The sequence below is a fragment of the Condylura cristata genome, unplaced genomic scaffold (assembly GCF_000260355.1).
Source record: "Condylura cristata isolate star-nosed mole 26May11 unplaced genomic scaffold, ConCri1.0 scaffold00029, whole genome shotgun sequence".
Taxonomy (NCBI): domain Eukaryota; kingdom Metazoa; phylum Chordata; class Mammalia; order Eulipotyphla; family Talpidae; genus Condylura; species Condylura cristata.
In genome coordinates, this window is record NW_004567130.1 from 4524220 (window position 1) to 4537569 (window position 13350).

The 13350-nt window shown below is 56.5% G+C and overlaps 1 protein-coding gene across 2 annotated transcripts in view; it reads right to left on the bottom strand.

Annotated features, from left to right (window-relative positions):
* Positions 1 to 934: 934 nt before the first annotated feature.
* The window catches only part of GOLGA3 (golgin A3), a 28095-nt gene continuing 15679 nt past the window's right edge, over positions 935 to 13350 (bottom strand). For both annotated transcript variants that reach the window (XM_012731061.1, XM_004690651.2), the window contains exons 9-24: positions 12188 to 12325; positions 10496 to 10657; positions 9923 to 10291; positions 9027 to 9104; positions 8270 to 8533; positions 7748 to 7842; positions 7165 to 7381; positions 6362 to 6505; positions 5742 to 5939; positions 5179 to 5295; positions 4726 to 4865; positions 4088 to 4220; positions 3776 to 3898; positions 3092 to 3253; positions 2280 to 2443; positions 935 to 1824 (exon numbers count right to left, since the gene is read on the bottom strand). In XM_012731061.1, coding sequence (XP_012586515.1) covers positions 1638 to 1824; positions 2280 to 2443; positions 3092 to 3253; positions 3776 to 3898; positions 4088 to 4220; positions 4726 to 4865; positions 5179 to 5295; positions 5742 to 5939; positions 6362 to 6505; positions 7165 to 7381; positions 7748 to 7842; positions 8270 to 8533; positions 9027 to 9104; positions 9923 to 10291; positions 10496 to 10657; positions 12188 to 12325 — 2691 coding nt within the window. In that variant the 3' untranslated portion in view covers positions 935 to 1637. The remainder of the gene's footprint in view (positions 1825 to 2279; positions 2444 to 3091; positions 3254 to 3775; positions 3899 to 4087; positions 4221 to 4725; positions 4866 to 5178; positions 5296 to 5741; positions 5940 to 6361; positions 6506 to 7164; positions 7382 to 7747; positions 7843 to 8269; positions 8534 to 9026; positions 9105 to 9922; positions 10292 to 10495; positions 10658 to 12187; positions 12326 to 13350) is intronic.

Consider the following 13350-nt stretch of genomic DNA (forward strand, 5'->3'; position numbering starts at 1 on the left):
GGTACAGACAGGAGGCCCGGCTGGAGCATGCAGGCTGCAGACCTGGACACCAGGCACACAGCAGCCAGGGTGCAGGCAGAGTGCGCAGAGCCTGGTGATGGTGGGAAGGCGCACGCACACACACACACACACACATTAGACATGCGTGCCCACATGTGCACACAGTACAGCACACATGTGCACACCACACTGAGATACATGTGCACATTCCCCATGGCAGTACACCTCCAGAAGCGTGCATCCAGACCAGCCCAGAGGTGCACAGGTGTACACACACACCACAGGACACTTGAGGGACCAAGCAAGCACCCCCCCTTTCCCTCCTTGAGCCAAACAGTGGACACAGTCCTGAGGCCTGATAAACAAGGAGCAGGAGCTGCCCAAATAGACAAGGATGTGGGTTCCCATTCTCTAATGGTATAAAAACGGTTTTGTCAAAAACAATTTCCAAACTAAGCAAGAAACAGGATGATTACACGAAGTGTTCAAGGGTCAGTACCAGGAAGCTTGCAGGAAAGCTGGGCACACTTGAGTGCTGACACCTTCAGGGAGTCCAGGAGTAACATTTTTGTGCGAGTAACACCCTGGACTGTGGCTTCCAGTTGCTTAGCAAGAACAGCACAAACAGCTCCATGCCTGTCTTATCCCCACGAGGTGGGCTCGGCATGTCTTCTCCCCAGCCACACCCACCCACCTCTAGGCCAGACTGCCTGGAGGACTCCACAGCCACCAGTTCCTAGCAGGAGTCACAGCTCAGACTTTCTCAGCACCTGGGAAGATGCATCTCTCAGCCTGCCACTCTGGTCCTCAAGGAGACCTCAGGCCAGAATGTCCCTTTGTGGCCACCAGGGCCCCAGGGAACACTTGACTTGGCAGAAAGGGGGCTGGAGCCCAAGGGAGTTATAACCACCCCCCCCTCTCCCCAACCCACCACTGCCAGGCCCCATTTATTGGAGACTGTGGCATCTGTGTGGCCCAGGCTGTGGCCACTGGAATGCGAGGCATCCCATACTCACAAGGAAATACCGCAAACATGAAGGGGAATGAGGACCACAAAGATGCTCATGTCTAAGAATATTTGGTTTAGAAGGTAATAAAATAATCATCTCTCTCAGAACAGCCCTAAAGGCCACCTGACTTCACATCCTGGCAGCAGACGTTCAAAAGGCAACGGACAGATGCTGCCAGCTATTCCTGAAAGCACACAGCAGTTAGGCTGGGTTTTTAGTGTTTATGTATAGTCTACAGGTGACGGCTATTTAAAAAATAAAACAATAAAAACCGTATGTGTGAATAAAGTCTCATTTCTGTGGGAAATAAAGCTGTTACAGAACCAAAGAGGAAAGCGAGGCCCCACAGGTGGCTCCCATGCTATCAGCTGCCGCCGCTGCTGAACCACCACTGCCAAGTAGGCCCAGGTCCCATTTGAACCCTGGCTGGGCTAACAAGGATGCTGGCTGTGACCAGGCAGCCATGGTTTCTCTAACTCTTGGCTCTCAACCTGACAGTTCACTCCCTGTAAAGGCAAATGCAAAACTTAAATTTCACCTCTTAGAAAAACATAGAGCATGTACTCCAATAAATAAGTGACAAAAGAATATTCCTTTGGGTGCATATAAACACACGGTAGCCACAGGTCACTGCGGCCAGGCGGGCTCCGGAGGCCCTGCCCGGCTGTGCTTCTCTGTGTCTCCTCCAGGGTGGGCGTGCTCTTCCCGGGAGGGAGGGCTGGTGGTAGAGTCGGCCCCAGGCCATGAGGATAGGGACTCATGCACAGTCACCGTGTGGGCCTCCATCTGGCGCTGCAGGCTGTGCATCTCTTGCCTAGGGGGAAGGAGGTGGGTCACAGTGCTGCTTCTGGGGAGCCCCTAGCACCCAGAGTCAGGCCTGGCCCCCAGCATCGCTCAGCTTCAAGGACCAAGATGGCCGCTCCACTTTAGTCACTCTATAACCACCCCAGGCCTCCCAGTCCTGTAACCTTCCCTGTGCCATGACACGGACTTTGGTCAGGACGGAAGAGGCTGCCCACTTACTGCGTCCCTGTAGAAGCCCCAACATCCACCTCCCTACCCAGCCTGACAGGCACCAACATCCAGCTCTGAAGCTTCTTGGAGTTCAGATTCCAAGCACCTACGGGTGCTTCAGGGTCAGTCAGCACTGAACACTCTACCTCAACTACAGACACAGGACAAATGGCCTTTGGCTTTATGGGCACCCAGGCCACAGCTTCCCCTGTCAAATGTGTGAATCCCCATGAACCTGGCAGAGCAGACACATACTTCAGCTGCTGGAGACAGCTGTTGAGGTTCTTGAGGGGCTCCTTGCTCACAGCAGGGGGGGGCTTCAGCAACTCCTCCAGCAGGGAGGCTGGGACAGGGCAGTCAGGGATCTTCACTGGTGTCACGGGGCTGGAAGAGTTGGCCTCACCTTTCAGTTCCTTCCTCTGTTTTGAAAGCATGTGATCAGCTGTCGCCCAAGAGACCCGCCCCCCGCCTCAGTATTCATGTGGCCCCCACCCCCTACCCTGCCTGTGCCAGGCCAGGCAAGCCATGGGGCCCAGGGCTCAATGTGTCAACCTCTTTCTCATACAGCACAGTGAACAATGCACGTCCTGGCTACGGACATATGAGATCCCAGGGCCCCGAGGGCACCTCAGTGGGACCTCCCTGGCTCTGGCACTTCCCCCTGCAAACCCTGTGCCAGGCCCCTGGCAGGTGCAGGGAGCTAGCTGAGCAGCTTCTGTGCACTTGGGAGATATGTGCCAGCCCACACCAAAAACAGCGCTGCTGGCAGATACCAAGTGGAGCTCCAGCGGTCTGGCCAGGCTCCTGCCTCCAGTGGTTCACACAGTATTGCAACCAAGTGGTCCTTGAGTTCATGGAAAGATGTGAATATTCTAAAGGCATCAAGCTGAAGTGACCTGGCTAGCCCTGTAGAGAGCTCCACCACCGCCTATGCCCACACAGGATAGTCGGGCAGAGCTCAGATCTGAGTGACCAGGAACCTGCCACTGGCCAGCACTAACATGTCCACAGTGGACACAGGGTATGTGAAGGCCAGTGGGCTGGGGGACCCATGGGCTGGGTGGTACCGTCTTTGTGCTACGGCGCAGGCCCCGCTGGAGCTGCTGGTTCTGCTGCAGCAGGGTCTTCATGCTGCTCTTCAGCTCTGACACCTTCGCCTGGAGCGCCAGCTTGTCCTTCTGTGTCACTGAGAGATCTTCCTGTGCTGTCTCCAGCTCAGACCTGACATCCTAAGGAGAGTCATAGATTTCTAAAAGCTAAAGGATCTTAAATGCACTGTGAAGCTCCCAGTTTACACATGCTGGGTCTCAGGGGCTCCGTGAGACCAAGCTTGTGTCTGATGAGGGACCTGAGGCCCAGCCAGGCCCCTGCTCCCAGAGACACCCATGTACCCAACACCATGTACATTTCAGAGCTGCTGCCAAGGAGCCAGCAGCAGCTCACATGGCCAGGGGTCACATGGAGAAGCCCCGTGCTTGACACCCCAAGAGGCCCCTGTCACTTGTCCCCCACCCCTTCCTAGGAGGGGCCTCTGACCCTCTGCCCGCCAACCCAAGCCAGAAGCTCTCTGGGCCAGAAGCTCATCTCAGACCAGTCAGCCCTACACTGCCTCATTACAGGGGCACAGCACAGAGCAACTCACTTAGAGCAGCTGGCCCTGCTTCTTACAGGACACTTGGCTCAGATGAGCCCTCACCTGCCCCTTGCCCATGGGGGATGGCGCCCACCTCTGGCCCAGGCCCTGGTGGTACCTGAAGTAGCTGCTGCAGACTGCCCAGCTCCTGGGCAGCATGCTGCTCGCTCAGGCCCAGCTGCTGCTTCAGGGACTGAACCTCTCTCTCCTTCTGCTCCACCTCCCACTTGAGATTTTCCATCTAGAAACAGGAAAGTCACAAGGTAAGAGAATCTTAAGGTGATCTCCCTGCCCTTCCACCAACATCACATAGCTACATGGGGCTCAGCGTCACTCAGGATAGAAACGTCCTTTCGGAAGTGGAGGGGGCTGGGGCTGAGTGTGTCTGCAGCAACTGGCCCTGACCCCAAACCAGGCAGGTCTGCATCACCTCTTGGTCTCCAGTGGGCTGCTTGCTTAGTTGCTCATCCAGCTGCTGCTGCAGGAGCAGGAGCTGGGCCCGGGCCTCTGCCAGCTCTTCCCGGAACTGCACTGCCTCCTGGGAGTGCTGCCCCTCCTGGATCCTAGCAGGGAAAAGAGAGTGTGAGACTTGCCCTTGCCAGTCTACCATGTGCCAGGTGACTACTCTCTGTTCTGGGTAGACTGGCATGACCACCCCCACGGGGGCTTGCCCCAGGGGAGGGCTGCTCCCATGCCTTGCCAGGCCCAGTTTCCACTGGTACTGCAAAGCCTCCAAAAACAACAGGCTGTCTGCTACTGCTGAAGGGTAGGTGTGGGCCCAGTGATGGGTCCTTCCAGGCCGCCTAACGGAAGCCCACAGCTAAACCTGATGCCTACCCTGTGGCTGCTCCCTTCACTGCAGGGCATGGGGTTGGAGGCCCAACTCAGGCTTCTTGCTTTCCTTGTTCTGTTTGCTTCAAAGGGCTCAGGATCAGCTAAACCGTGCATGACTTTGATGTGCAGATAAGGTCAAGGAGGGAAGAGTCCTCCCGCAAATACAGTCTACCTCCAGCCCTGGAGCCCCTAGCTCCCCATGCCTTGGAGCCCTTCAGCCCCACCCTGACGCACTGGAGCTCCTCGACTGCCTCCTGCAACTTCTGCACCAGGTGCTCCTTGGCCTGTAGCTCCTTCTTCACCTCGCTCAGCTCCAGGGAGGCAGCTTTGAAGTGACGACGGTTATGTCCAGCTTCCATCTTGGCAGCAGCCACCTACAGGACAGATGGCAAATTCACTGGAGGAAGGCAGGAGGTGGGAGGGCTTGGAGAGGCAGGCTGAAGGGAGTGGCCAGCACCCCCATGGGCAGTCCCAGAGGCCCCAGCAACATGCAGTCAATGGTGTCTGTTTTGTGGATGCCACCTCCAGATTTCCTGCATAGTTTAAACAGCTTTCAGTTTCCCTTGTGAACAGACCCATGGTTCCGTCCTGTTCACCCCTGGCTGGTGTGTTCTGGCACACAACCAGCATCTGGGTCAAGATTGTCCCACAGGGATGGAACGTTAACAGACAGATGCTGCCACACACCTGTTCCTTGAGGTTGTTTGCATTCAGCTTCTCTCTCTCCAAGGAGGCTTGCAAGGTGTCTATGAGCTGTTGTATCTGCTGATCCTCCTCCTCCTTGCGCTGCAGAATCGCCTGCACCTGCACAGAGGCGGATGTCACCCAGGTCCTGGACCCAATGCCCGTGATGGGGGCAAGGCTGCAGCCAGGGTAGCAGAGGAAACTGAACAAGACATGTCTGTAACCCCACGGGCTAGATGACAGAGGCAGGGGCTGTAGAGTCCAAGGGGCTGAGAAGTGTCCAGAGGTGCTCCCTCAGCTCTGGGCGCGGCCAGGCCCTCACTCACTGCTCCTGCCCTGGCTGGGAAGTGGTCCTCCTGCAGTGGCAGTGGCTGGCCCCTACCCACGCAAGGAAGCTTATAGGAAGTTATGCAGAGGTCCTGCCCCTAGCCTTGTTGCATCACTGCAGGGCTGGGAGAGGAGGATAGGGGTTTACCAGATTCACCAAGCCTCTGTGCCCAGGCTGAGATGGGCCCTGACATGTTTCTTGTGAGAGCAAACCTCATCCCCACAAGTGGGCTGGGTACCTGGAGGTTCAGCTGCACCAGATTAGCCTCCCTCTTGGCCAGTGCCGTCTCCAAGATGCTATTGTGCTCCCGCAGAGCTGCGTTGGACTGGCCCAGGCCTGTCAGCTTCCCTCGCTCGTGCTCCAACTCCAGAGCCAACTTGTTATTTGACTCCTCGAGGCGTTTTATCTTCCTCCTGAAGCCTCGAGATTCCTGGAGCTGAAACAAATCAGGGTCAGTTGTATAAACCATGTTGGCATCCATGGAGTGACATGAACCACAGAAACATGGCAGCAAAATGTGGTCCGCTGCTCTTGGCAATGGCCAGCAACTGAAGTGGCCCAGCCACCATGAGAAACACAGACAAGTAGGCAGCCCCTGCCCTGGCAGTCTTGACCACTGCCCAGTGCCACCATTGTGCTCTGGGCCTAAATTACAATACCTTCTCTTACAGGGTGGGTCTCTTGAGCTGGTTGGCCCTTCTAGGTGACCACAGTAGACAAACCAAGACCCCAGTGTGGCACAAACATGGGCCCTGCTGGAGGCTGTCACTTTGTGGACACTTGTAGGCCAGTAGTGCTGGGACACACAGCAGCCTGGGACAAGGACTGCTGTCTACTGCAGCAGGGCCAGGCTCCTACCTCGTCTTCCAGCTCTAGCACCTTCTCCCGGTGTTCCTCCAGCTCCTGGCTGGTCAGTGTGATGACCTCCTGCAGCTCCTTCTCCAGCATCAGCTTGCTGCGGCTGACTGTCTGCAGCTCCTCCTCCAGTGCCCGGACCCTCTCCTGCGGCCCAATGTGAGTGGGTCACTAGCTGTACAAGTGCTGGTCACCTCCTACCACCTCCTGGCTACTCCTCAGGCAGGCCTCTTCCTCCCATGGACACCTGCCCCACTTGGCTCACCATAAAGAGATGCTGGCCCCCGGAAAGGATCCCCAGGTTGGGGTCACAGAACTGCCGGCAGCCTGGCCTCCCTGGATGATGCCCCTGCTTGCATGAGGCTGCCAGTCTCTGGTCTATCACCTGAGCCTCAATAGGATGGCACCAGCCCTGGCTGCCCAAGCCCATAAATGCTCTCAGGATTAGGGCTAGCCATGCATCCTGGGGCAGTCTAGCCTGTGTCAGGTGCACAGGAACCTCCCTCCAATGAGGTGCCCTCCTTCACTGGGGCAGCCAGATCTAGATGCTCCAAACACCCCACCCTCTGTGGCCTGACTCATCTGCTCAGACATTTACTCCCTGGTGCTGACAGGGAGGCGAGGGCTGGGGCAAACCCATGAGTGGACACCTCACCTCCTTCCACCACCAGCTGGGGCTCCCAAAGTGCTTGGTCACCCCACTGCCACATGCTGAGGATGCTGCCCACATGTCCCTGTCCCCTTCTAATTCACTTATGAGGGTTCAGAGGAGACATTAGCTCCAGCAGCAGCACATGAGGACTCACCTGTAGGGCCAGGCTTTGGGCATCACCAGCCACCTGGGCACTCAGCCGGCTCAGCTCGACCTCTGCAGCCTCCTGGGCAGCAAGGGCCTCCTGCAGGCGGCGGCTGAGGATGCCTACTGCGTTCTCGTAGGCCTTGTGTTTGCTCTTTGCCTCCTTCCGGGCACTGCTCAGGTCAGAGCCCAGGCGCTTCACCTTCTGCTTCTGCTCAGTGACGGCCCTGGGTGGAGCAAGGAGGGCTGCAGGGGCAACCAGGGCCAGGAGGCTGTCCACACTAGCCTGGCGCCACCTCCGCAGCCCAAACTCACCCCCCACCCCCAGGTGGGGCTGCCCATGCCCCCAGAAAATAGGGGCCATCTTCTCCACCCAACAGAACCCCTCTGGGGTTACTGAAGAGCAGACGAGAATCATAGGGAGTGCTTCACTGACAAAGCAGAGTCATGTGGGGAGTGTTTGGTGTGAGGACAGGATGGAGGCAGTCTAGCATGCCGCCAGCACACCTGGGCCTGCAGTGCCTCAGCCACCAGGCCCGGCGGACCTGCCACCCGGACCCCTGAGGGCAGACCCCAACCGCCTGGGCACTCACTTCCGGGCCTCCTGCTGTAGCGCCTCAACCTGCTTCTGCAGCGCCTCATTGGCCTTAGAGAGAGCAGCTGCTTGCTCTTTATCAAACTGCAAAGACTTCAGGAAGGAGAGACAAGTGAAGATAGCCGGGCCTGGCCAGAAGTCTCCCTAGCCCCACAGCCTCTCTCCAGTCCCCCCTGCCGTACCCGGGCCTACCCAAACTGGCTCTCATATACAGCCTCCAGTCGCCTTCCACCTGGACTTGTCTGGCCCGCCCCAGGACTTGGGGCTTGCTGGTGTACCTTCTGCCATCTATAGTTTCCCCTGCTCTCATCTGAGAACGTGCTCCTCAACCCAGAAAAACACCCCCACACCTGGCATGACCCTTAGCTCCCACTGAATCTTAAGCCCGGGTTTGACCTGCCGCTGCCTGCTGGTCACCCACGGCCCTCCCTCTCCTGGAGGGTAACTGGTGCCCATCCACTGGAAAGCTCCAGGAGGGTCTGCTCTGGCCTACCCCTCTGAAAGCCTCCCTTGTCCACACCTGCAGCTGCAGCTCCGCCTCATCACGCTCGACCTGTGCTGCCTTCAGGTGCCCTTCGAGCTCTGCCACCTGCTGTCGGGCCTGGGACGCCTCCTTCTGCAGCCGTGAGTGCTCAAGCTCCACCGACTTCTTTTCCCCCTGAAGCTTCAGTAACTCTTGCCTCAGCTCCTTCTGTGCTGAGTCCAGCCTCTTCTTCGTGGCCTTCAGCTCACTGACAAGCTGGTCTTTGGAGGTGGAGTCCCGCCGATAGGCCTCCACCATCACCTGTGGATGAGACACGCTGCAGCCAGCACAGGCACCTCATGGGTCAGCTGGCCCCAAACAAAAGTCCACCCTGATCTGGGGCTGCTAAAGAGCATGTTTCCTCAAATCCAAGACACCACTACCCAAAACACCATCCTCCACCTGCCGATAATTCTGGGTGAGCTGAACACCAGTCGGCCCCAGCCCCAGGCTTATCTTCCAGGCACTTCCTGGATCCTAGGAGGCTTCCCAGGTGCCTTGGGCGGGAAAGCCCAGACCACAGACAAGGTGGCCCGGGCCCCAGGATGTCAGCCTGTTGCAGAAACACACTATGGCCTTGGAGAGCTAGGTAATCAAGGGATTCGCAGCACGGGAGCAATGAGGAGACTCCAGAACCACCAAAGGCCTCCAGGTACCCTCCACCCCCAATCCGAAACTCTGGTGATGTGGTCAGACCACACGGGACTTTCTGAAGTTCTTGTTCATGGAAGAAGCAGAAGTAACATGTCTCTACCTTCTGTTGGAGGAACTGCTCCTTCACCTTCTGCATTTGCTTCTTCAAGGCGGCCGTCTCCTGCTGGAGGTGCTCCACCTGTGGAACAGGTATGCATGACTTTACCTGCTGCCTCAGGCCTGGCTCCTAGGCTCTCAAGGGCCAGAGACCACTACAGGAAGGAAACAATTTCCAGGGAGACAAAGAGGCCAACCCCTTGCCCCACAGTGCTTTTAGAACAATCATCTTTAGCCGCCAGAGATGCTGCTCCAAAAACAGACATAATTCAAACAAGAACACACCACTCACTGTTACCAAAGCAGCTGTCTTCTGACTGTCACGTGACACCCTGTCACCCAGCAAGCAAGCAGTGAGGCCAAACCCAACTTCATCAAGTGTTCGCATGAGCTCTCGATCTACTTCTTGGTTGCCCAACACAGGGAGCAGTTGGGCTTGAAGCAGAACCCACCCATTCTCACATCCTTGTGTCCTGGAGACCTGTCTTGCCCTCCAAGCACCTTCTGGCCATTGCTGTGACAAGCCATACCTGTGGGAAGCAACCCATACCTGCTCCCAGCCAGACCTCAGGCCACCCCGCCACCTTATTGGCCAACACACCAGCAGGCCCACTGGGGAGGGGCTCAAGGTCCAGCAGCTTCCCCAAACCTGAGCTCCACGTCACCAGTGGACAAAAATGTTATTTCTTGGGATCTGACTTTCAAAGGGCCAAAGGTAATTTGGTGTTTGAGTTCCCAGCACCTACACACCTGGCTGCCGCGGCCAGACCCACAGCAGAGCACTGGGGGTTGGGCTCCTTTGCCAGCTGAGTGTTGTGCCCCTACAGTGGTGCTGAAGATGGCCAACATGCCATTCCCCGCATGGATCCCACTCATGACAAACCACAGCAAACTGCCCACCTGGCTGGACTTGACGGCTAGCTCTTGTCTCAACTGTTCCAGAATTTCCGACGTGTCCTCACTGCCTTCTTCCAAGCTCTTGGCTCCTCTGTCAAATTCCTCTCTGCTGCTCTTGGCCGCCTGCAGAGCCACCTCCAGAACGATCTTCTCCTTCTGCAGGAATTGGATGGTATCTTCCCGGGCAGTGGCCTCTGTCTGCAACTCCTCCAGCCTAGCCTGTAGCTTGTCCTGGTGCCCCTGCAGGTCATCCAGGCACTGCTCACGGGTCTGTAACACCTCCTGCGTCGAGGTGAGCTGCTTCAGCAGATCCAGGTGATCCTGTTGCAAGGCCTCAAACTGCTGGTCTCGCTGCTGCAGCGTCAACTTCATCTGCAAGAGGACCCAAGACACAGTTTGACTGCCCTGTGCCATGCCTACACATCCCTAAGAGCTCTGGACAGGAGCATGGGCAGTGCGACCTCCTTCCTGCACAAAGGTCTGCAGAACAGTAGTAGGGATGCTGCCAGGGTCTGCAGTGGTAGCAGTGGGGCCTGGAGATGTGCAGGTGATAGCCCACCCCAGGGCCCTGATCACCTGTTCAAGCTGTTGCTCCAGGGCAGCTGCCGAGGCCGCCATCTTCTGTAGCTGCTCCTTCTCATCTTCAAACTCCTCCAGCCTCCTCTGCAGGTCCTCCTCCACCATTGTCTTTGCTTCTTGAATCTGCACAAAGGCAGCTTCCTGGTCCAACATGTCAGCCTGCACCCAAAAGACAGAATGCTTTCAGAACAGGACACCTGCCACACTGCAGGCTGAGCAGCAAAACCCACCACCCTGGTGACACACGCCCACGTCGCCATCCTGGCCAGCTCATGAAACCTCTGCTGACCTCTGGCTGGCTATGGGGGGGAGGTCAGCAATCACCTTGCCTGGAGAACGGGGCCCCATGGCTTTCTGGGAACATTCTCATGTGGTGTCTCAGTTGGAGGACTTGGTAAAACTAGACGCCAGCACCCTCCCTCGTGGCACAGTGGATTAAAGCACAGCACAATGGAAGCCATCCATGGCCACGGCAGCATGAGTTTGATACCCAGCCAAGAAGTGACTCACATGGCATGGCAGACATCTCCTGAGCCGCCCGCTACTCCCCTCAGCATTGCATTTCAGTAGATCTGCCTGTTCTGCTTCCCTCTCTGTCTCTGGTGAAACTTCTCACCCCTTACACTGGTGGCCTGTACCCCAGCTCTTACGTGTGTTAAGTAAATAAATCTTAAAAAAAAAAAAAAAAAGACAACAGATGGGGGATGTCTGGACTATGCAGCTAAGGCCCAACATCCAGGAGTGTTTTTTTTTTTTTTTAAAGATTTATTTATTCATTCATACAGAACTGGGGTACAGGCCAGAGATGCGAAGGGTGAGAAGATTCACCAGAGACAGAGTGGGAAGCAGAACAGGCAGATCTACGAAGTACACTGCTGAGGGGAGCAGCGGGCGGGTCAGGAGAGGTCTGCCACACCATGTGGATCTCCTCCGGGGCAGGCAGGCAGGGATCGAACTCATGCGGAAGTGGCTTAAGCTTCTCAGTGCTGTGCTTTAACCCGCTGCGCCACCAGGGAGAGCCCCCCAGGAGTGTTTTTTAAGATAAAACGTTAGATCATGGCTTAGTTTTCAGTCTGGGCACCAGGTCCAGCAGGACAGGCTGCAAGTCTCTACCTGGTGCCCGTCACTCCCAAGGGCTAGGGCCTATGGGTGGGCGACTACATTCCCAGCATGGCAACCGCAGACACTGTGTACCTCTTCCCCCTGACTCTCTAACAAGCCTATCATGTCAGTGTTGCGTAAGGCTCAAGGAAGTCAAGAAATTGTACAGTATTCACAAGTAAGAAATGAGAATGGTATGGGGTTCCCATGACCACTATAGTTCCACCACCCTGACACCAACGGTAAGGCAGCTGCCCATCTCCCCCATGTGAGTTGCTGGAGACTGAAAACTTACTGACCCTGGGCTCCGCAAGGTTGCCATGCCGAGGGCCCCCTGCACACAGGTCCCGCCCTGCTCTGACCAGGCCAACCTGGCTGCCAGTCTGGCATTTCAGAGACAACTGGAAGGGAAGTGTGCTGGACATGAGGAAGGCTATTCCCACATTTGCAGCCACTGCAGGTAGTCCAACAGCTCAAAATGCCCACTCACTATGGGACTAGTATGGGCACATTTGGCCTGTTTCCTTAGCCCTGACCAATGTTGGAGGGAAGGACCAAATGCCACCCCTGCAGCAGAGCCCGGCCAACCTCGATGCCCTGGAGCTGTGCTGCAATGCGCTCCTTCTCCTTGATGGACCGGTGCTGGGTTTCCGTCAGCTGGTGGGAAAGGGCCACGTTTTCCAGCTTAAGGTGCTCCAGCAGGCCAGCCTGGGTCATCTGCCCCACCTGCACAGGAGGACAGCACAGGTGAGAAGTAGTGCTTTCTACCCACCCTACACCCTGCCTTGGGCCCTGGGTTTGACAGCCCCGGGCAGACTGCCACTTAGAAGCCAGATGTTACCAACCCAAAACTGTGCAGGCCGTGGCAAGACCATGTACCTCGAAGTGTGTCTATAAGTCTGATGGTGAGGGCCTGATCTGGACTACAGGAGGGTGGGGCTGGGATCTGCCCGTTGGTGGATGGCCTGATCATGACTGGCTGTTCCTGGAGGTAGCCCTGGTTATATAGTCATGCCCTGCTAGCCAACTGCCTCCTTGAGACATGCTAGACCCAGAGGCAGTACGGGAAGAGGGTCAGGGCACAAGTCTATCTGACCCCAGTGCTTTGACCTCTGCCGGATCCCAGGGAGCAGCAAGCTACTGCTCAATCTGCCTCATCCTGTTTTACCTTCCAGATCCCACTTGATGATGCAGGACAGACACACCTGGCTTCTTCAAGAACCCCATGCCTCACACATATGCCCTGAGTTTCAGCCTGCATCTGGGGCTAGCAGCCAGCTTGTGCTGTGGGGAGGAGCACAGCGTCGCCAAGTCCGCGCTCTTGTGGGCCTGCACCACATACACAGGGCCTGGACTTACATGTCTGCAGACTTAAGATTCTTGAAAAGAAGCACTTGGGTGAACTGGTTGTAATCTTAGAATTTCTACTTGAGAAAGTTTCAATTAACCTATGTACTTATTCTACCTAGAAGAAAATGGAGTGGAATAAATGCCTGACAGAACTAAGAGCGACCTGGGCCAACAAGCCCACCGGCACTTTTGTCATCAGCACCACCAGGGTCAGAGGATGCAGTCTGGGAGGGCTGGGGGAGGGGAGAAGGCATCTTCCAATGCCGTGGAAATAAGAACACTCACATGGAGAGCTGGGGTGATGTGGAGAGAGGAAAAGCTCCTACTAAGAAGTTGAGGCCAACTGCTAAACATGGAGCTTCCCTACGACCCAGCAATCCCACTCCTAGGTATCTACCCAA